Source organism: Pogona vitticeps, chromosome 1 (assembly GCF_051106095.1).
Source record: "Pogona vitticeps strain Pit_001003342236 chromosome 1, PviZW2.1, whole genome shotgun sequence".
NCBI classification, from domain to species: Eukaryota; Metazoa; Chordata; class Lepidosauria; order Squamata; family Agamidae; genus Pogona; species Pogona vitticeps.
The window spans coordinates 353,476,132-353,498,488 of NC_135783.1; the positions used below are offsets into that span (position 1 = coordinate 353,476,132).

The 22,357-nt window shown below is 45.3% G+C and overlaps 1 protein-coding gene across 7 annotated transcripts in view; it reads left to right on the plus strand.

Annotated features, from left to right (window-relative positions):
- Window positions 1-22,357, plus strand: part of NIN (ninein) — a 118,894-nt gene that overhangs the window by 22,137 nt on the left and 74,400 nt on the right. For all 7 annotated transcript variants that reach the window (XR_013541007.1, XM_078384208.1, XM_072986911.2 and 4 more), the window contains exon 4: window positions 14,863-14,944. Coding sequence is in view for 6 of the 7 variants with exons in the window: in XM_078384208.1 (XP_078240334.1) it covers window positions 14,863-14,944 (82 nt within the window). In the remaining variant the exon portion in view is untranslated. The remainder of the gene's footprint in view (window positions 1-14,862; window positions 14,945-22,357) is intronic.

The following is a 22,357-nucleotide window of genomic DNA, read 5'->3' on the forward strand; positions in this document are numbered from 1 at the left end:
ATGGGGCTTCCTTTTCCTTTTTTACCTCCAAAACTGTACGCCGTGGGGCACTGCTCAAAAAAGGCTTGGAACCACTCGTGCTGCTTCCTTTTATATTGAGAGAGAGAGAGGAGCGTGTCTACACTACACCATTATGATGGTGAAATATTTTGGGTGATCTGCTGCAGATTACGGGGAGGCGAGAGAACTTGGGTTCTTTCTCGTACAACACCAAGAATCCCTTATTTACCACTGGCCATGTTGTGGATAGCTGAGTGGTTTCGGTCTCTGGCTGCAGAGCCAAAGGTTGGGAGTTCGCTACTGGGACTCCTGCGAGTAGAGCCAGCCTGGGTAGCCTTGGGCAAGCTGCGCAGTCTCAGAAGTACCCCCAAAAGAAGGGAATGGGAAACCACTTCTGAGTACTCTCTACTTATAAAACCCCAGAAGGGGCCACCATAAATCAGAATTGATTGGATAGCACATGATGATGATGATGATGATGATGATGATGATGATGATGATGATGATGATGATGATGATGATGATGATGTCTGTGCTGGCTGGATAACTCAGTGATTAGGAGTTCAATTCCTGACTGTGCCTCCTTGGGGCAGAGCCAGCCTGGGTAGCCTTGGGCAAGCTGCACAGTCCCAAGGCACCCCCTAGAGGAAATGAAGGGCAAAACCACTTCTGAGTGTTCTCTACCTGGAAAACCCTGAAAAGGGTCATCATGAGTCAGAATTGACTTGGCGACACATAATCATTGTGTCTGTCATCATCCTCTTCCTTCTCTGTAGGTCTTCCAGGAGCTGGAGTCCGAACTGTCCAGAAGGCAGATCTGCCTAGGGAATTCGGGGTCTTGCAGTCCAAAACCATAATATCTGCTCACCTCCAGTTTTGAAGCCGTTTGGCACTCTGGGCTCGTACAGGAGCATATACATTTCAGGGATCACCCGGCCTGAGGGAAAGAGAAGCTTTGTTGGGGCGGGGAAAACAGTAGAAACATGGGCGTCCATGTCGTTGCACAAACGGTCCCACACAGTCTCTATTCCGTTAAGGCATCCATGTGCCGTTGAGTAATCAGATTAATTGAATTAAGGCTCTTTCCACTTGCTAACAAAGTTCCCAATGTTTTAAATAGGCAGCAGACTTTTAATTGGTTATTTTTGACACAAATATGTCCATGAGCAACGGTTACCTCACAGGGGCCATCTTGGAAGTGCCATTTTCCTACCCTCACTGCAGAGGCGAAAGTACGTCTTCCGCACCCCTTTCCTGACAAGGATTTATTGCAGAACCGTTGTGGCTCGTTAGCTTCTATTTTGTGGGAAAGCCGCGTGATGGTGTCATCTGTCTGGATTCCTCTCCGATAGTCCCGGTGCTGTTCCAGAAGTAACTGGCAACTAGAGGAAGCCCATTTGTATCAGTGGAACAGACAGAGGAGCTGACTGATCAGATCCCTCCGCTGATTCAAGGGGGGGGGCTATTTGGGTTGTAGCTTACTGCTGGATTTCCGCCAAGACGTTGCAAGACTGAAATAGCATTAAATAAATTGCTAGGTTAAAACAAGATTAAATGCATAGTAAATACAGTTTAAAAGCATTTGAAACCAGATTACGGCATTTAAAAGCAGCAGCCGGAGCGGCCAACGTAACGCCCACAATTAAAAGGTCCTGATCAACGGCCAAAGGCCTGCTTTCCAATGAGAAGGACATCAAGGAGTTGAAAGGGGGTTTAGACCCACCGTGGAGCGTCTCTCTCGTGTTATCACCAGGTATTCTTCTGAGAAAGGACTCTCTTGATCTTAAGACACCCAGAGGCTCATATAGAGAAATGCGATTTTTCCAGCTTCTTCAGTGGATGCCATTGTTATCGTCTCTTTATTCGCCTCAATCTTCTTGGGGCCATCAAAGCTCTTTTATAACTATATATTTTGAGTCTGTGCGCATGCAGCATAACAATAGTGGAATACCAACGAGATGTGTGTCTTAGTCCTGTGGTTCGCTAGCAATTCAAGGGGGTAGCAACTACCCTTAGAATGCTAGATTATAAATGTAATAAACAATGTTTTTTAAAAAAAAGAGCCCCTCCCCACCCTTTCCTTGGTAAATAATAATAGTGATTTGCCATTTCTTTAGAGCAACTGGTTATTTCACTCAATGTGGTGCTGTTGATGCTAATTTAAAATTCCTGTCATAAAATATTTTGAGTCACACCTATTAGCTGTCACCCAGTCAACATGTTGGGTCACAAGCAAAGCAAGGCAGTCGGAGAATTCTTTCTTCATTAAAGTTATATATGTCATGGCAAAGAAGAGGCATTTTTCGACAAAAGTAAAAACAGCAAGATCCCTTTGACGAGGGAAAGTGCAATCTTAACTAGCCAAAATGACTGGTGGCTAGGCCAGTTGAGGTAGTGCTGAATACAAACCCGTTACATTCTACCGATGTTGGGAATCACTTAAATTTACCCTGACCTTGGCCTAACATAGTGCTTATGACGTGCAGATCCATCATGGAGGCTGTGAATCTGCTCTGAGAGAGATTGGGATAACTCACCTTCATTCTTTCCTCTTTCTGCCCTTTTTAAAAGCTCTTCTGCCGGTTGATCTCACAAGCACAAAGCACAACAGTTGCGCTGGCTGAAGAGACCTCTGCCCTTTTCAAAACCATTCCAGCTGGCAGATCTTTGAGTTCAATTTGCATTGTACTGTAATTACCTGATGATTTTTACAAGGGGATAGAGGTAAAAGTTCCCCTTGACATTGAGTCCAGTCGTGTTCGACTCTAGGGCGCGGGGCTCATCCCCATCTCCAAGCCGTAGAGCCAGCGTTTGTCCATAGACCATTTCCGTGGTCACATGGCCAGCGCGACTAGACATGGAACGCCATGACCTTCCCACCGAGGTGGTCCCTATTTATCTACTTGCATTTTTACATGCTTTCGAACGGCTAGGTTGGCAGGAGCTGGGACAAGCGACGGGCGCTCACTCCGTCGTCTGGATTTGATCTTACGACGGCTGGTCTTCTGACCTTGGAGCACACAGGCTTCTGTGGTTTAACCCACAGTGCCACCACGTCCCTCACTAAAAAGGGGATAGTTGGCTCAATAATGCTATGAGTGAGAAGAGTCTTGGAATTGCTGTATATCAAAAGCTGAATAAGAGCCAGCAGTGCAACTTGGCCCCTTTCAACTCAATTATTCTGTGATTCTATGAAACATGGTTGGGAAGCTGTGATGGAGCTTTTGAAGAAATAGAGAAACTGCCATTTGAAGTGCCAGTTCTCTGTTTTTTTCTATTTGCTTTAACCTTGTTAAAGTCTTAACAAAAAACTCAAATCAGTATGAATAACCGTAATAAAATGTTCTTTTAATCTTATAAATAAGAAACTAAAGCTAAAAAATGATAAATTAATTGCTATAATATTTAGAATTACTATTATGCTATTTAATAACATTTTAAAATGAAAGGTTACTCTCTCCCTCTAGGGAGTATGAGCTTTTGGATGACCGCAAATCTGAAAAATGGCTCTTGAGCCCTCTGACCTTTTCCAGACACATATGTAATCTATGAATTTTATGAACTATGGGTAAAAATACTCTTCCTTATTATGCCATTTTATTCAGCGGGTTAATGGTAGTGATTGGCCATTTCTTTGAAGAAAATTGAGTGTTTTACTGAACATTATTAAGATGTAGAACTCTTTAAGCTAATTTTAAAATCTGTTTTTTTACAAAGAAACCTTTCCAGTCACGGCCACTAACTGTTGTACTAAAATGATAGTGTCTGGAAAGGAGATAATTTTTCCTTACTATTATTTGCATTCCATTATATTCCAAAGGTGTCACCAATTTTCCATTTTAAAGAAGCAGGTGCAAACATTTTAGCACTACCTAAAAGATTATCCCAAACCCCAAACGACACAGCCTGTTTCCCCTTGCTCAGCTGTGTCTAGGCTGGAACTCCTAAGACGTCTCCTCACCTGTAATCCATGAGCCGTGTCGAAATGACACACTTAGAAAAGATAGGAAAATATCACAAGTATTGATGAAACAAAAAGGAAAATCCATTATCTCCGCCAACTGGAGGGAACAATTCCACCTGCATCTTACAACAGAAAATACGATGACATGTTGTCTGGAAGCACCAGAGACTGTGCCGGCTGGGAAACCTTCAGGGGTGCTCAGAGCTTGGAAAAGACCAGAATCCTAATTTACCCTTGCAAAGTCAGGTTAACTTCTGGTGGCAAAGTGCTGCTCTTCAACAGAGTGTCGATTGTGTTCCTGGACATGCGTCTCATGGCGCAGATGCCCAGAAGCACAACCAGCCGGTACCTTGCTAATAAGCTATGATTTAATAATAATAATAATAATAATAATAATAATAATAATAATAATAATAATAATAATAATAATAATAATAATAATAATAATAATAATAATAATAATAATAATTTAATAATACACTATGAGGCCTTATGCGATTTCCAGGTAAGCAAGTGCAGATCCATAATAAAGTGTTATTACAGTACCAAATGTTGCTATTTTGGACCATAACTTCCAGAATTGTCCATTTAAAAAATTCCATGCATGTATTTATTTATATATTTTATGTGTCACCTTTCTCGCTATAGGAGATCCAAGGTGGCTCACAACAGCTAAAACTCTATGCAACAGTTAATCGCTTTAAAATAGCTAGTGGGTTTGGTTTATTTATTTATTTAAGCTAGGTTTAGGCATCCTTCAGTCTCAACAGACGATGGTCATGTGCTCTATATGGAGGTCTTGGAAAAGCGTCTGGTGCGGCTGGGAAGGCCAATTCGAGAGTGACCATCCCTTCCACACTGAAAACAAATACCATCTGTCCCCTGTCCAGCTCCCTGATTTTGATGTTTTTGGGACTGCCTCTTTGCCTCGGCCTGCTGGACAAGGGTCTCTTCAAATTGGGAGAGGCCGTGATGCACCGCCTGCCTCCAGGCTCAACGTTCAGAGGTCAGGGTTTCCCATCTGTTAAGGTCCATTCCCAAGGCCTTCAGATCCCACCTGCAGATATCCTTGTATTGCAGCTGTGGTCTCCCTCTGGGGCGATTTCCCTGCACTCATTCTCCATGCAGGAGATCTTTTGGAATCCGACCATCAGTCATTCTCACGACATGCCCAAGCCAACATAGATATCACTGTTTCAGTAATGTATGCATGCTAAAAATTCCAGCTCATTCTAGGACTACTCTGTTGGGAGGTGATACCAAAAATGCATTGGAGGTAACACATATGGCATGTGTTCAGCTTCCTCTCCTGCCGTGCACAAAGGGTCCAGGATTCACTGCCCTACAGGAGTCACGAACAACCTCCAATTCTTGTGTGGAGATGGTAATAGAGGAAGGTGAGTCCACGCCCTGGCCCATGACTTGTGTTTTCTTCAGGCTGATTGTTAGTCCAAAGTCTTGGCAGGCCTTGCTAAAACGACTCATAAGTTGCTTAAGCAGTAGTCAAAAAATTACCCCCACCCTGAAATAACACCACTTTCCCTCTTGCACAACTGGGAGTGTGCAGGATGGGGGTTGCAGTCCGAGAAGTAACTTTTCCAAGTTCTGGGTGTGGACGTTGTATTAGAAACATGACATCTTCTCCCCACATCCCACCCCACACAAATTCTTAATATGTGCATTACGTTGAACATCAGAAGCAGCCTTGCACCCACCTTACATACCTGGGCCCTTCTAAACCAATAGCATTGACTCTGAGTGGCTTCAGGCAGCATTTTTTTTACCTGTCCTACCTGGAGATGCCGGAAGGTGCACCTGTGACCTTCCGCAGGGAGCTTTACGGCTCAGCCGTGGCCCTCGTCCCATGGGTCTGTTTCAACATGGATTCAACAGAATCAAAACACACATCATTGAATAAGAACTCGTTTGCTCTTCGCCCTGATTTCAAACAGAGGGGTCTAGTTTGGGAGAAGCTCAGGAAGTCAATCTTCCATTTTCAAAGCTGCCCTGTGGTAACTCCTGGATAGCTCAGTGGTTTAGGCATTTGGCTGTGGAACCAAAGGTTGGGAGTTCGATCCCCCCCCCCGGGCCTCCTTCACAAGGGCTGGACGTGATGATCCACAGGGTCCCTTCCAGCTCTGCATTTCTAAGAGGATGATGACCAAATTTCTCTTGATCAGTTTCCTTCTACATTTCCCATCCTGCACCCCTTGCCGGTCCGTAGCAACCTGGCTCGGCCCTTTCTCTCCTTATGGGTCGAAGGAGGAGCTGCCAGGTCTCGTAACTGTTTATTTTGTGTGGGCACTTCCGTTAACATCATTTACCCCTTTTCATGATGGCCCTCGTTCTCAAAAACAATGGGAAGCAAGATTTCCAAATTGCAGCCAAAGGAAATGACAATCCATCAGAGTCCGTTTTGTGGAGCTGTCATGTTTCCAGAGAGAAGGCGTCCATCACCATTTTCCAAAATTAGCTGGCCTGGAATAAAATGGATGTGTTACAATCAGAACTGTGCTACATACAGCTCTTCATCAGCAGCACCATCTGCTCAAAATCAATATCACCACGGAAGGTGGTGCAGGATGCGTAATAAGCTGCAGTACTTCTACCTTTCCCTGGATTCACGCTCAACATCATCACCTCCCTTATCAATTTTTAAAAGTCACGAGGCTTGTAGAGTACAGAGGCTGGTTTTAGCTCTCTGTCGATCTTGAAACAGCAGCCGAGGGGACATCAAAAGCTCTTTGAAAAATAACATTAAAAATGTAACTTGAGTGGAAATACTTGAGGCTTCTTCGACTCGTCTTGGGTTTTTTCCCTCCTGCTACAGCACCTGAATTTCTAATCTGCTCTAGTCTGGAATCTAAAGTCCTTCTGGACCAAATCTGTTATGACATTATTTACATGTGACTGCTGGTGTTGTAGTGATGTACCGTCAAGTCACCTCCGACTTATGGCAACCCTATGAGTGAGGGACCTCCAACATGTCCTGCCTTCAACTGCTCAGCTCTTGTAGACTCCTTTAGGGAGTCATTTCATCCTGTATTTGGTCTTCCTCTTGTCCAGCTACCTTCCACCTTTCTCAACATGATTGTCTTCTCCAGAGAATCCTGCCTTCTCATGATCTACCCAAAGTAGGACAGCTTTGGTTTCATCATTTTGGCCTCCAGAGATAGTTGAGTTGATCTAGGACCCGCCTGTTCCTCTTTCTGGCAGTCCAGAGTATCTACAAAGCTCTCCGCCAGCCCCACATTTCATATGAATCAATCCTTTCCCCCCACCCCAAACTTTCTTTACTGCTTCCACACCCTTACCTAGTAATCGGGAATACAAGAGTGTGGATGATCTTGGTCTTTGTCTCCAATGAGACATCCTTCCAATTGAGGACCTTTTCTAGTTCCTTCCTGGCAACCCTTCCTAGTCTCCATCTTCTCTTGATTTCTTGGCATCAGTCTCCATTTAGACACATGACTAAACCAAGGTGTACAAAAACGTACCTGTTTCAATTTCTTCATTGTTGACAGGAAAGTTGAGTACTTCTTCTGTAGTCACAATTTTGGTCTTCTTGACATTCACGCTAATGTTAGACCCATGTGGCCGACTATCGGCAGAGTTTAACACATAAGAACGCTGTCTCATAATACCCTGTTATAATGGTTACAGTAGCAAAATTAATATTTGCAAAGAATTTGAAAAAATGACCAATAAATCAATCTGGAAGACTGGTATAAAGCAATGTGGAGCTTAGCAATGAATAATAAGTTAACATGTGAAATGAAAATAAGAAGAGGAATGGTAAAGTCTTGTGATTTTAAAGATGTGTGGAATTTATATTTGGAGCATGTTTTTTAGGGGGGGGAGGCTATAGGCCAGCAAAAGAATCAATGTATTTTTGGAGAGGTGTGGGGTGAAAAGGGATATAAATCTGGTGACCTAGTTCCAAAGGTGAAGGTGTTATGGTGGGGGAGATAGTCCAATGTGTGTTGTATGTAGTTATTATTGTATTTCTATTTTAGTTTTAATATCAAATAAAATAAATTAAAAAGATAAGTGGAGCAGAAAAAGAACCCCATTATCTCATTTCTGATCTGGTCTTTGCTAAGTTCATCCCTTAATCCTAGTTCCTTCCCCCCTGTATAGATTGGCTTGATCGCTGGACTTGAGCTTTTTAGCTTTTTCTATGTCGTCTAGTCGTTTAGTCGTGTCCGACTCTTCGTGACCCCATGAACCAGAGCACGCCAGGCCCTCCTTCTTCTACTGCCTCCCGGAGTTTTGTCAAATTCATGTTGGTCGTGTCAGTGACACTGTCCAACCATTTCATCCTCTGTCGTCCCCTTCTCCTCTTGCCGTCACACTTTCCCAACATCAAGGTCTTTTCCAAAGAGTTTTCTCATGAGATGGCCAAAGGATTGGAGCCTCAGCTTCAGGATCTGTCCTTCCAGTGAGCACTCTGGTTTGATTTCCTTTAGAATTGATAGGTTTGTGATGGGAGGTGATGGGACCAGTGGCCATGATCATAGTTTTTTTGATGTTGAGTTTCAGACCGTTTTTTGCGCTCTCCTCTTTCACCCTCATTACAAGGCTTTTTCCTACACTGCTCACTAAATCTTGGAAGAACCGCTGGCTGTTCAGTTCCTGCTCTCCTTACCAGGAGACCTAAGATATCTTCAGAGAGTAAAATTCATCTGGAGTGTGTTGCATAAGGTCACAGGGGGTGATAGCTTGGAAAGTGGGCATAACTGTTGGAAGCTGTCCAGGAGTATTAAGTTTTTAAACAATTTCCCAAGAGTTTGATAGCCTTTGCCATAACAGAGCAGGAAAGGAAGGGAAGGGAAGGGAAAATGAGCCTTCAGACATTTTGAGATGAACAGATTTATGTTACTATGAATGCTGATGGCTTATGCTTTCCAGTAAAGCCCTGTTTCAAACCCCATATGTGGCTCTGTGGGCATTCCAGAAATGAAGAGATGTTTGTGCATCCAAGGGTACGATCAAAGACCCATTCAGGATCCCGTGGGTTTCAGTGTATCCCGGGAGGATCGCCCGTTGCTGGTAAAGCCATGCTCTTGGGGGGGGGGGGAATGATGCAGATAGTGTTCGGCTGCTGTCTCCCTGCCCTGCTGAATTCATTCATTCCCTCTGCTTGATTTAGCCTTGCTGCCGTTAATCTTCCTTTTGAGCTCCAGTCACGGTAAAATTGCTTCCTGGGATACAAAACCAGGCCATCTGTTCTGACTGCAGCTGCAGTTTCAAAAACTGGAGTTAAAATCCCAAAGGGAGACATTCACATATTCTCCTCCCCAGACAACCCCAAAACAGTGAAAACCTTCACCTTGCTCCTTCTCTTTAATAACTCTGCTTTAATGTCTCCGTATTCTAACTCATTGGTCTGAAGAAGTGTACATGTTTCACAAAAGTATACATTAAAATATAGCGGTTAGTCTTTAAAGTACCACAATGTATTTTTTTCCTACTTCAAAACTTAGTCTAGTTGTACAGGTTTCACTTAGCTATTGGTCCGACACTCGACCGGGTTGTAGTGGGGTCTTTCGGTAGCGTATGTTGTACCGTTTTCAGTCACCACCATGGCTTGAATAGGTATACACCTTGCATTCGTCCCTGAAGCATTTAGCAAAAACAGCCAATCTGTAATTTCAATGCACAGGCCTTTTCGAATGCACTTCACACTCAGTCAAAATGCTGCTGTTCCGGACCGAAAAGCCATATTGGTACAGGCTAAAAATTTCAGGGCCACAGGTTCTCTGGGCCGATCTGAAAGCTAAGGTCTACAACCATCAACCAAGAACTGTTGATGAACTGAAGGCAGCTATGGGCCAATAAATGGCTGCAGAGGACCCGCCGAATGAGGCAAAACTTGAAAAAATGGACTACAAATGTGTATCACAAATGAAAGCCACCATCTGGATGATGTCATTTTCAAAACAACATGAAACCTAACTGCATTCCATGCACTTTTAGATTAGGTGATAAAATTTTGAATTGCATTATGTTTTTTGTTGTTGTTGACTTTTAAAATTCGGGACAGTTTTTTTGCTTAATCAGAAGCAGGGATTGGGCAGAGAGAGAGAGAATAACACACACTCTCTCTTTCGCTCCTGCTTCTGCAGGGGGTTTCCTTCTGCGGCTGCAGCCGCCCCGGTCTTGCAACAATGAGTGTTTTGTTGAACAAGAACAATGTCCTCCGATCCGCTCTTTCTCACTGGCGGACCAGACTGAATCTGATCAAGAACATCGTTTTCTCCCCATTTGCTCTCTTGGTATTTCCATGTGTTGACTCTTGCCTTCAATGATCTGCAGCAAATTTCTTGGCGGGGTGCGTTCTGGTTTTTTGCTCTACACCACCCAGAATTTCTCAGCCAACATGTCCAGGCTGGTTGTGGGGATTCTAGAAATTTCAGATCAAAACCAATAGTCCTTTCCAAGGTCTGCATTTTAACACAACTACAGTGGACCCTTGACTTACAGACGGCTTGACTTATAGACTTTTTGAGTTACAGACTTCTCTGGCCGCAAAATTTAAGTTTGACTTGCAGACTGAGAATTAACTTACAGACCAGAAAAAAACCAAAATGGAACAAAAACGGCCTGTTACGGGATTAATCGGTTTTCAATGCACTGTAGGTCAATGGAGACTTGACCTACAGACTTTTTGACTTGAGAACCGCCTTCCAATACGGATTAAGTTCTCAAGTCAAGACCCCACTGTAACTCTGTCCTTAAAGTTTGCCCAATTTTAAAAATAAGGTGGGGAGAATAAGTATCTTCCATCATCCCTTGATATTTCTGTTCTCAGTTAAAAATTGATTTCAAGTAGCTGATGGGGGTGCAAGATATTTTCCCAAGAATAGGGGAAGCCACTGCCCGTTGTAGCTGGCAGAATCTGGGTTTATGAAGAGAAGTTCTGACGTTAAAGAAGTTGCCTCCATGGGTTCCATGATGTTAACACTGATACAGTGGTGCCCCGCATAGCGACATTAATCCGTTCCGGATTAATCGTCGCTATGCAGAAACATCGCTAAACGGGACGGAAAAAGCCATAGGAACGCATTAAACTTTGTTTAATGCATTCCTATGGTTCCCAAACTCACAGTTCAGCGAAGTTCCTCCATAGCACCGCCATTTTCACGCCCTCGGTAAGCGAGGGCAGGGCGTGAAAACACTTGTGGCGGCCATTTTGGAACCGCCAATCAGCTGTTTAAAAAAACATCGCAATGCGAAGATCGGTAAGCGAAACGCTTACCGAGCATCGCAATGCGATTTTCAGCCATAGAAAACATCGCAATGTGATCGTAAAAACGATCGCAAAATCCACATCGCTATGCGGATTCGTCGTTAAATGGTGTGCTCGTTAAGCGAGGCACCACTGTATATCTGTTGTGTTTTGGACAGGGCCAGCTCCTGTCACGCATGTTAGTTATCTATTGCTGAATTTGCGCGTCTGGATACCCAAAAAACCATAACAATCCATATTCCCACAAAAGGTGTAGGCCTCTTTATTTCTGGAGTCCTCCATTCCATTCCTTGAAGCTTTCAGGGTCACCGTTTGTCTGTGCTGGAACCCTCTTGGTCCACTTGTTGTTGCTGTTGTTTAGTCATTAAGTTGTGTCTGACTCTTCGTGACCCCACAGACCAGAGCACGCCAGGCCCTCCTGTCTTCCACTGCCTCCCGGAGTTGTGTCAGGTTCATGTTGGTTGCTTCGCAGACACTGTCCAGCCATCTCATCCTCGGTCGTCCCCTTCTCCTCTTGCCCTCACACTTTCCTAACATCAGGGTCTTTTTCAGGGAGTCTTCTCTTTTCTCATGAGATGGTCAAAGTCTTGGAGCCTCAGCTTCAGGATCTGTCCTTCCAGTGAGCACTCAGGGTTGATTTCCTTTAGAATTGATAGGTTTGTTCTCCTTGCAGTCCAGGGGACTCTCAAGAGCCTCCTCCAGCACCACAATTCAAAGGCATCAATTCTTCGGCGGTCAGCTTTCTTTATGGCCCAGCTCTCACTTCCATACATCACTACTGGAAAAACCATACCTTTGACTTGGTCCATTAGCAAGTTCTAAATTTAAGAAGCAAGAACCCATCCGAAGGAAAAAAAGATTTCTTTGCTCCTTCGCTCACAACTCATCTCGCTGATAATACAACGATGGTGATGATGATAGGACCTTACCTGACAGACTTATTGCTGTGGCTTATTGAGGTTACAAGTCCAAAGCATGGCCAGTGACCAATGTCATCTCAGTGTGTACATCGCCTTTTAAAATATTTACTGTTTTATTAGCAATGACACTTGGCTTTGGCCCTGATGGCCTTTTTTGAAATAGTGCCTGGCCTTTGAGTAGAAGTTTTTTTTAATTTTTATTTCCGTTTAGTGACCCATGAATTCTAAAGCAGCTAAACTGCACCATCAATTGAGAGGACCTGATTTGTTCTGTCATGCGTTGGCATTGTGATGTATTTCCTACTTGGGGATTGGTGGGTGGTGGTGCCAAGTCAAAAACCCTGCTTTTACCTCAGCCTGATAATTGCAAAGTGGCGGCCTGGTTAATCTAACGCTCCCACCTATTAGAGTCAGACTCATTTACTTTAAATGTCAAGGTTTAAAAAAAATCAGAAAAAATCTTTTCTCCCTGCAAACGGCCCTCTTCTTAGAAACCAGCCAGCATTTTGAAATATTTGTAGGATGAATGGCAGCAATTAATGTTCAAATGAGGGCCCCAAGTACAAAGTTTTTTCACCGAGCAGATTCCCCAGGCAGCTTTTAATTACTCCTTCTGATAGGTGTTGAGGTCTCTGTTTGCTCAATTGGATTAGCTTGATATCTTCGCTCCAGAAGAATTTAATGACTGGGGCTCGTGATAAATGCTTTTGTGAGTGACATTCATGTCAGTGATCAAGGATATGGAGTGCTCTGCCCAGAAGGAAAAGGGGCCAAAGGTTTGGAGGCATTTTCTAGCTTTGGGGGCGGGGGGGGAGAGAGACAAGCTAACAGGGAGTCAACAAAGGATCTTTCAACACCTTCAGAACTGATTTAGCCTCATTTTCTTCTCGTTCTTCTCTTACTGGCGTCATTGCTATTTTGATTTTGGCCACAGCCATGCTGAGCTCTGATGTTCTGTTGCGTCAAATGACTCTCACGGGTTGTTCAGCCAATAGTAAAAATCCTATGGCCTGTATTCCCGAAGGCTTTCACGGCCAGGATCCGATGGTTGTTGTAGGTTTTTCGTGCTGTTTGGCCATGTTCTGGAGGGTTTTTCCCCCTAATGTTTCGCCAGTCTCTGTGGGCAGCATCTTCAGAGGACAGGAGTCAGAACTCTGTCTGTGTTCTGATGCAGTTTTGTGGGATAGTTGAGTATTTATAGCTGTGGGATCAGCTTTTCATCCTTTTAAGGGGATTGGGTGATTATGGTGATCAGTGTGTTTTTTTGTTGTAGGTGTATTGTTGTGATAAGGGGGGTAGAGAGGATCTGTCACTGTGATTGATGGGTGTTGTTAGCTGGTCTTTTGTGTGCAGTGATCACCTGTCCTTGTGGCTGGGTAGAGTATGGCCTGTGTCATGTGAACACAAGCTGGTTGGAGATCTTATTGGTTTAGGTCTCTAGCTGCAGAGCCAGAGGTTGGGAGTTTGATTCCCCCACTGTGCTTCCTTAGAGAAAAGCCAGCCTATGTAACCTTGGGCAAGCTGCACAGTCCCAGGGTTCCCCAGACAAAGTGAATGGTGGACCACTTCCATTTATTCTCTAACTGGAAAACCCTGAAAAGGGTCAACATAAATCAGAATTGAATTGATGACACATGATGGTGATGATGATTGAAAATGTTAGAACCTTGGGAAGTGAATTGCTATATGTTAGCAAGTCAACTTGGACAGAATGCCTAGAATCCTATTGTTGCTCAACTGTGATGATGCCATCCTGTCTGCAGTGACTTGGGGGCATTAAAGAGATCCCTCCCCAGTTCTGTGGCCCCCAAAGGCTTCCCCAGGATGATGGAGACCTCTGGGGATTACTTGAATGTTGGTGGAGGGTTTCAAGGGAAGGGGAAGCTTCTGATTCTTGACAGGTGGGCTGTGGCTGGTGACATCATCACGGCTGGACCGTGTAAAGTTGCCCTATATGATTCTGGTTAATTTCTTCCACACGAGATTGCACAACTTGGTACATGACAAATAATGTCTAGGATGACTTAGTAGCGTGCAGCAATTCACCTCGGAAGTTACAGCACTTGCATTATGCTTGCAGGTGTATGGAATTAGGATTTGAGCCCTTAGATTCTTCTCCGTCCTACTCTTTTTTTACCCATGTATTTTAGCTAGAACAATCAGCTGCAACAAGCTGGGGGTTTGTGTTTTTTTTGGTCGTGCCAATGTGCTAACGTATCCCTGTTGCTCCATGGAGGAGCTTTGGAGGTTGTGCCGTTGCCTGCCTAGTTGGGTATGGTGGCCCAGATGTTCATTAGGCTGCAGTGGCTAAGAAAGGGGAGATTGGTGCAGTTATTCCCGGAGTACGTTGGGTGTCACCCTTGTGCTGACTCTGCATGGAGTTGAACATCGGTGCACAGGGCGTGTGCCGGCACAGGGACATTATTGGACATAGGGCTAATCAACTCCTTAGGACACCATTGTTTGTGAGTTGGAGTCCAATGCCTCTGTTTCAGAAACCGGTGAAACATTAATGGGCTGGGTTGATCCATATCGATGAATGATGGGTTTTAAAAATCTCATAGAATTTATTCTTTTAATGTTACATTTTATACCTCTGTTATATTGTCTTTACAAAGTCTTACGCAATAATGCTGTATTCTGCAATGCCATGCGAAATAAATACAGAAAAGGGGGAAACTTTTTGTAAAGCTAATGGCTTTCCTTCCTTTCCTTACCCCTTATAGGTCCACTTTGACCAGTTTAGAGACGCGCTTATCCTCATCCTGTCCAGTACGCTCACCAATGAAGACTCCTTCCAGCAACCAGGTAAGCCGGCGTGTGGATTCGGGGGGGGAACCAGGAGGTGGGAAGACCTTGACTGGGTTCAGATCTATTTCTAAGACTGTTCTAAATGTCAGGGGTGTACCACCCTCTTGGTTTTCCATACTAAACATCTCTTCAAAATGGCGGCCGATGGCGACCTCATTGCAGAAATGTATTGGCAAAGGTCAGTCCTGTGGATTGTGGGATTGGTGGTAGGTGAGATCAGTTTGCTAGGTCAAATCTGCTTGTTCTGATAATAATAATACTAATCATGTCAGTTCTGACTTACGGCGGCCCTTTCCAGTATTTTCTAGGTAGAGAGTACTCAGAAGTGGTTGACCCTTCTTCTGGAAGCAACTTGGGGTTGGGCAGCTGGCCCAAGGCCACCCAGGCTGGCTCTTCTCCCAGGAGGCCCTGTGGTTAATCTGAATTTATTATTTTATATCCTCTCGTTCCGCTCCCCATAAGCCCAGCTGTGACATTGAGTACTTAGTGGTGACTAGGACAACAATGGGAACATGTGGCCCTCCAGATGTTGCTACGCCACATGTTCTAGATAATTCCTCACCACTCACGATGCTGGCTCCTAGAGGTGGATGCGAACCAGAAGAACAACGAATCGGGCTGGTTCATTGTTTGTGGCTAACCACGAACCACCAGAAAAATGAACTGGTTTGGGATTCATTCTTACCGGTTTATGCTGGGGAGGGCGAGGAACCTACCTGCTCCTGCTCTCTGCCACCTGGCCAACCCTGTCCCACTACAACCTCCTCCCCTGGTCCTTGCATAGAAGCTGCATCGCCCGCTGCTCCTGAAGATGTGTGACAGGCGGGCGGGCATATCTGCAGAGGCAGCAGGCGAGATCCCCAAAGCCACGTCCAACGAACCGAACCACAAACCAGCCCGGTGGGTGGGTTTTTTCTGGTTCATCGTTGGAATCCCGCTTGTCTCTACCAGCCGCCACTGGCTAGTGCTGGTGGGGACTGCGGCCCGGCCATGATCCGGAAGGCCCCTGCGTCTCCCACCTGCGGTTCAGGGTGGGGACGGAGGGGGTTTGTAAGCTGGATTGAGATGGCGGCAGCAAATGAGTGGCAGCCGTGGCTCAGCATGATGTCATCATTGGCAACCGAGGATGGTCCCTGGCAAGCCAACAAGGTTTGGGGGACACTGGTGGGTTCGTGAAAACCACGATCAAGCCACAGTTGCTGCTTGTCTGGCCCCTGAGAGAATCATGGCTGCTGGTGACCATAGACAGAAAATGGATGCACAGGGACAGATGTTCTAAGGGCCATGCCTAAGTCTGGTTTGTTAGGAAGCCAGAACTGTGGTTTCCTAAACCATGATTTGCTTAAACAGTGATGAGTTGGATTGACGCATGAAATAGGAACTTTGATTCAGAAGTGCTGGCAAGCTTCCTACAGCCCTGTAGGCTAGACCCTGCTTTTCAAGGGATGATGATCTTATTCTCTAGCACCCTGCTAGCTGTGGTCAGTCTTTATGAATGCAAAATTGGCCCGAAGCCTTAAGCTGTCTTTGGGTCCCTAAAAATGTGTCGCTTTCGATGGAGTTAGAGGAGAGAGAGAGAGTCTGAAATGCATACTTCCACACAGGACATCTTGTTTTACCCCAAACAACTTGTTTTTCACAGAACTTTTTTTTTGCAAAATATCTGAAGGTCAAAACAAGCATTGGCTTGTCAATTGGCCTGAATGAAAGCGTGCAGGACAGCCAGAATGGGCTACTTGGCAGTAGGAGAACAGGACAGAAAGGAAGAAGATGAGATCAGACATTCTGGGGGTGAAAAAGGAATTAAGGCAGTGTTCCTAGTGCATATTTATTCCTGCATATTACTCCCAGATACAGGCACGCAGGGTGATTTCTTTAAAAAAAGGTGATTTGACTAAAACACAATTAATTATCATGTTAAAGCTAAGTAAAATGCATTGCCGTGTTAGAATAACCACTGAATTAAGCCATTTAAAAACATTTTAAAGTACATCATAGAAAAAGCGAAGGTGGGAAAAAATCCTTCCTCTCTCGTGAAAATCATGTTCCTAAATAGGCTGCTCGGTTACTGAAAGCCTGCTGGAAGATAAATGTCAGCAGAAGAACGGTAGCAAGTTGAGTCATCCATTATCCCTTGGCAGGGAGTTCCACAGTCCTGGAGCGGCCACCAGAAAGGCCCCCTCTGGTGCCCTCACAGGGTGTACCTATGAACGTGGTGGGGCCGAGAGAAGAACCACCTCACGCTGAGCTCTTAAAAATCCAGAAAGACTCACATGGGGAGATGGAGCCCTTTCAGATACTTCCCTGGAAGGAAGGTCCTCTCGAAGCCTGTGAGGCTTACTTGCGAGTAGACCTGTATAGGGTTGTCCTGTCCAGCCATGGACGCACCTTGATGTTCTTCTGGGCAATGAATGAAAGAGCCACATTGAGATTACCTCTATTCAGAGGCCTGGCAACAATTCTGGATGGCACAACAGGTTTGATTTTCGTGAATGTGATCGTTTTCTTCATGGATTGTCATGTTTCCTCCTTTTTGAAATAATAAGGGATAGTTGTAAATTCTCTCTGATCTTTGGGTTAAAGTTTAATAAATATTTCAATTAATTGTACCTGGTGTGAAGACCCGCTTTCCTCGGTGCGTTGGCTGGGCAAAGTGGCTTAACCAGGACTTGGCTGTTTGTCCCTACAGTGGTGCCCCGCATAGCGACGTTAATCCGTTCCAGATTAATCGTCGCTATGCAAAAACATTGCTAAACGGATCGAAAAAACCCATAGGAACGCATTAAACTTTGTTTAATGCGTTCCTATGGCTCCAAAACTCACCGTTCAGCGATGTTCCTCCATAGCACCATTTTCGCGCCCTCGGTAAGCGAGGGCAGGGCGCGAAAGCACTTGCGGTGGCCATTTTGGGCACCCGGCGGCCTTTTTGGAACCGTCATTCAGCTGTTTAAAAAAACATCGCAATGCGAAGATCGGTAAGCGAAACGCTTACCGATCATCGCAATGCGATGTTTTGCCTATACAGAACATCGCAATGCGATCGCATTAGCGATCTAAAAAATTAGATCGCTATGCAAATTCATCGTTAAACGGTGCGCTCGTTCTGCGAGGCACCACTGTATTTCTCTAATCACTCTTCATTCCGGCTGCTTTCTCCTTCTGCCTCCTTTTCTCCGTAGCATCTAGCACCGGCTGCGCTCTGAAGCACTACCCTGCCAGAAAAGGCACAGCTTCAGCTAAGCCCTGTAGACAAAATATGACAGTTTTATCGGTGGCTGAAGATTAATTAATTAATCAAGCAACCACACGTCTTTCTGATCACCTAGCCTGTAAAAGGAAGGGAAAAAAAGGACCTCATTTTCCTTGACCTTTTCAGGCGCTTGTCTTACTTGTGAAGAAGTGGCCGGTTTTAAAATCGGGCATAAAGACAAAGGTCTGAAGTTGTTGGGTGCTTTAGGAAGCCAACGGCTTGCTTTAAAGATCCAGCCATCCGATTCATCCGGACAGCAGCGTGTAATGAAAGGGATTAGGTGCCGAAGTCTTCTTCAGCCCAGTCTCCCGGGCTACAGGTATGAACACGGCTCGACCTGCAGAGAACATCCTTTAAAACGGACTGGGTTAGTCACGCAAAACAAATGTTTTCACCGCAAAGTCAATAATGAAGGAGGCGTTTGCAAACAAGAACTAGCGGAGCACAAAATGCAGAGTTATCTGTTCCTTTCTCTTCCTTCCTCTCTGCACAGCCAAGAGGTTCTCAATTTTAAAGCCAAGAGAGAAAGAAAAGGTGAAATATTTGCAGCGCGAATGAAGGGAAAGCAGAGATGAGATGAGCAGGTCACCCTGGTGACCAGAGAGAGGACGAGTCACCAGAAACCTCTTTGTGGGCGATCCGTACACCCAAATTGCAAGTGTCCAATTTTCTGGAAAGGTTGACATCCCCTCCCAAAGTATCTGAGAGTGCTAGTATGTCCCCCCCCCCCTGCTCTTACTGAGAGGTCCAGGTGGGCTTTGAGTTATAACACAGTTACAGGTGACTCACTGGTTCCCACTTTTGAAGCCTGGCACGTTCTTGGACTATGAAATCCGGAAGCCCTGCTAATGGCCATGGCACTGGAGGGCTTTAGTTCAAGAAGATCTGGGACCCCACGTCGGGGAAACATTGCACCAGCTACAGCTGGGGCCTCAGCTGTGGCCCCACCCCGGAAGCCACCAGGAGCTGATGTTCCTCGTGGCTGGCAAGGGTGGAAGACGGAGCCCCCGTGGGCAGGTGAAGCTCCGGATGGCTGTCTAATCCCCCAGGCCACTGATTCATTCTTCTCCTCCCCTTCTTCCCTATCACGGTCACAAGGACCATTGGAGAGCATCACAGGAAAGGTCTCGGGGTCCGTCTCTCTCTTTTTTCGGCTTCTCTTAGTGCCAGGCTTTTTTATGTTGTTGTTGTTGAGTCATTAAGTCGTGTCCAATTCTTAGTGACCCCATGGACCAGAGCATGCCAGGCCCTCCTGTCTTCCACTGCCTCCCAGAGCTTGGTCAAAGTCATGTTGGTTGCTTCGATGACCCTATCCAACCATCCCGTCCTCTGTCGTCCCCTTCTCCTCTTGCCTTCACACTTTCCTAACATCAATGTCTTTTCTAAGGAGTCTTCTCTTCTCATGAGATGGCCAAAGTACTGGAGCCTCAGCGTCAGGATCTGTCCTTCTAGTGAGCAGTCAGGTTTGACTTCCTTCGAAATGGATAGATTTGATCTCCTTGCAGTCCAGGGGACTCTCAAGAGCCTCCTCCAGCACCACAATTCAAAAGCATCCATTCTTCGGCGGTCAGCCTTCTTTGTGGTCCAGCTCTCACTTCCATACATCGCTGCAGGAAAAACCATAGCTTTGACTATGCGGACCTTTGTGAGCAAGGGGATGTCTCTGCTTTTAAAGATGCTGTCGAGGTTTGTCATCGCTTTCCTCCCAAGAAGCAGGTGTCTTTTAATTTCGTGGCTGCTGTCACCATCTGCAGTGATCATGGAGTAAAATCTTTCATCTTTTATGCCCTTACTCCTTTTATTTGGCATATGATTCTGCTACAGACCTATATAGTGCATGGCTTCATTTGTCTTTGTTTATTTTTTCCTGTGGCTACTTCTTACCTTGGGTGTCATAATCGTGAAGGATGACAGAGGGTTTGTTAAGAAAAACTAAATGAAAAGCCGAATGAATGGGTGCAGAACATCTTAGGTCCCTGGCAAAAGCTGACGATGAAAACTAAGGACACTTTGTGTCTCTGTTGTTGGTCCACCCCATCCTGTTTCTTTGGGCCTGAATTCTCCAATCCATCATTTCAAATGATATTAATCCACTTTCTCTTCCAGTCTTAAATTATTAGTTACTTATTGTGATTTGCAGTGTCCCAGAAGTGTTCTGTTGTTTAAAATATATCTAGTTTTGATTTTTAAGAAAAATTGCAGAAGCTGCTGGTGGACTCCAGAGAGTAGGAATACCACGTTTCCACCCAGAACCAGTTTATCATTTGTAGTGGAAATGCAGAATATAAATGTAGCAAATATATTAATAAAATATATGTGCACTGGGCAATAGCATTGGTTTACCAGAGCTTGTTTTGGGCCCATGGAGGCCTCCAAATGACACTGTCTGCAAATAATCTGTATTTTCTGGGTTATTTATGAACATCTAATGAACACTGAGCCAAATAATTGGGTGGATGGAGACTCTTTGTGGGCCAGACTGAGAAAGGGGGGGGGAATGCTGTCGTCCTCTGCCAGTTTCTTATCACACAATTGTGTATCTGTGCAATTAAGTTTGGCTCACATGTAGAAACTGGTATTCCCAGTGGGCAGATGAGCAATCAGGCGCAGGAGTGAAGTCCCTGTTTACCTTCCAGCGACCAATCACAAAACAAAGCAAAGTACTCTGCCAGGTGTGGGGGGTGAGAACAGCTGCTTCCAAATACAGAGCTGAGCTTCTTGTGTTTCGGAACAAACCACACCCAGGATTTCTGCCGTCTGCGTGTGGGTGTCGGCTGAAAATTCTTGTAAGCTGCTCAAGGGTATGATATTGGCTTAGCCTTCCAAGCCCAAACTTGTCTGCTTAATTCCTCTCCAGAACATCTGGATGGTCCTAGCCACGTAGCAGCAGACAGCTGTGAGGCTGGGGCTCCAGTGAGGCGGAACTGGTTTCTATCCATCCGTTTCTACCTTTCCTGGCTCAGACCACCTGCTGGTTGAGGCTCGGAGCTTTTTCGGGTCGCTGGTCCGAGGGATGGAGGAGGCGTGCAAAATTTTTTAGAAGAAAAGATGGCTGCCATGCCTGAGAGCATCTCTTCCTCCTCCATTTTGTGTCAAATTTGTCCACTTCTCCCTTTTATTGTGGCTTATCAGAGCTTGGAAAAACTGCTTTTTTTGGACTAGACCCCCCCCCCCCAATTCCCCTGGCAGTATACCTTCTGGGTTGGTGTTTTCCCTTCCGAGGTGGTCCTTCCAGGCTTTGCGGCCAAAGAAGGAACGGCTTGAATTCAAGCGGGGACTCTCAATGAGCCTGTCTGGGTATTAAGATCACCGGGAGAGGCTTTCATCTCGGTCCCACCACCTTCACAGGTGCATTTGGTGGGGACACAAAAAGAGCCTTCTCAGTGGCTGCCCCTTTAGACTCTGGAACTCCCTCCCACTGGAGGCCAGGCTGGCCCCATCTTTGCTATCATTCCCCAAGCAGGCAAAAAGACCTTTCTCTTCAAGGCAAGCTTTTCCCTCAGTGATTGACTGTCTAAATGGGATTTTTAAACGGATGGTCATGCCTTACTGCTTGGAATGTGTTTTGGTTTTGCTTTTGCTTCCTGTCTTTGAGTGTGGTTATTTGTTTGTTTTTCATTATTTGTAGACTTACTGTTTTAAGCTTGAAATATTATCTTGTAAGCCACCTTTGATCGTTCTTAAGGAGAAAGGCAGGGTAAAGATTAATTAATTTTCTGCATGGTGCACAATCAGTGGATTGGATTTGCTGGAACGGGTTGCGAAGACGGTTGTGAATTTTAAAGGCTATTGTTAGCTGTGAGTTGTCCGGTGATGTGCTTGCCTCCAGCAATTGGGGAAGACAGGCTGGAGCATGCTAGGGAGGTCCGAGTGGCCCCCAGAGGTCCGTTCCCTGCCAAAGGGAGATGCTTTTCTGTCAGCAGCCTCTGCTCGCAATGGCGATCTATTGCTTCTTGCATCGGAGACGTTATGTGTCCGAATGTCAGATGCTAGGCCATAGAAGGAGACAGGTCCTTTTGCCCTCGTGTTATCCTGTTTCCAGGCAAAAGGAGCCCAACGGCTCAACCGTCATTTCGGACCCCAAGTGGCCAAAGAATTCAGCAGTCCAGGAACGGAAGAATCCAAACGGCCCTGGCAAGAGACAGCAGGGGTCAGAATCG